At 41.6% G+C, this 1,113-nt stretch overlaps 1 protein-coding gene across 1 annotated transcript in view; it reads right to left on the bottom strand.

Annotated features, from left to right (window-relative positions):
- pias2 (protein inhibitor of activated STAT, 2) overlaps nucleotides 1-1,113 on the bottom strand; it is a gene marked incomplete at its 5' end in the record, with an annotated part of 29,339 nt that overhangs the window by 8,628 nt on the left and 19,598 nt on the right. The window contains 1 exon segment of the mRNA XM_014030919.1: nucleotides 623-830. Coding sequence (XP_013886373.1) covers nucleotides 623-830 — 208 coding nt within the window.

Below are 1,113 nucleotides of genomic sequence, written 5' to 3'. Positions count from 1 at the left end.
ACTCAGAGAACTCTGTGATTTTATAAATATTTTATATATTTATATATATACATAAAATATAAAATGAAATGGAGGGTCGCAAAAAATAGCTCTGGACTTGATCTGGCCTTATTTAAATAAAAATGACTACATGCCGTGAAATTCTTAGAGGGGCGGGCCGTCTCGTTGGCGGGGGGGCCGCCCTGCCTGTATAATGGTAGGGGAAACACTGCTGTCTGTGTGAATAGGGGTTAGAAGGATACTCAGGTGTCAAACTTCGGTCCTCGAGGGCCGCTGTCCTGCATGTTTTCTCATTTTCCTGCTCAAACATACCTGATTTGCAAGAATGGATGATTAACAGGCTTCTACAGAATTTAAGGAGTTAATTAAAGCACTGAATCAGGTGTGTTGAAGCAAAGAAACAAGGAAAACGTGCAGGATGGCGGCCCTCGAGGACCTGAGTTTGACACCAGCTGTTCTGTTGAGGCTTGTTAAACTGAATCATTTTAAAAAGAGAATTACATTTTGATGCTGCTGCACTTAGATATATGCTACTGAATGACCAAAGCGATAAAATACTGACATGATTAAGAAAACAATGTTTAAAAACAATTCTGTGCCTCTCAGATCTAACAAAACTCACCCCTTCGCATGGATTTCCTCATGCTTGGAAATATAAAGACACTGTTTCTTCAGTGGAGGATCTGTGTCCTTTTCTGCATCATCATCATCATCCTCAGAGGAGGAGGAGGAGGAGCTGTCTATAGTCAGGTCAATGATATCAGTCTTCTTGGTGGGGCTGGGTTCTGTAGGGTGGGGTACCACTGACAGCTGGCGTAAAGGAGTTGAGGCTAAAATATAAAATGACACATTTTAATCCCATTTGTCACCAAAATTGTTCAAGGACAAAAACCTAGACCAGGACTAAGAAAGTGTCTGGTTAAAATCTCTCTCCATCTGCTGCTTGTTCCAGAGTCAGACTGTAGGAGCAGCAGCTTGACCAGGGAGGCCCAGATACACTCCTGATTTCAATTTAAGACCAGCTGAAAAATGGCTTTTCGTTTGTGCTTTTAGTGGAAGAATGCACAAGGGGCATGAGGTTCACAACACAAATAGGGCTCTATAATATATATA

The sequence above is a fragment of the Austrofundulus limnaeus genome, unplaced genomic scaffold, assembly GCF_001266775.1.
Source record: "Austrofundulus limnaeus strain Quisiro unplaced genomic scaffold, Austrofundulus_limnaeus-1.0 Scaffold1142, whole genome shotgun sequence".
NCBI lineage: Eukaryota > Metazoa > Chordata > Actinopteri > Cyprinodontiformes > Rivulidae > Austrofundulus > Austrofundulus limnaeus.
This window is presented reverse-complemented; position numbering and strand designations above follow the sequence as displayed.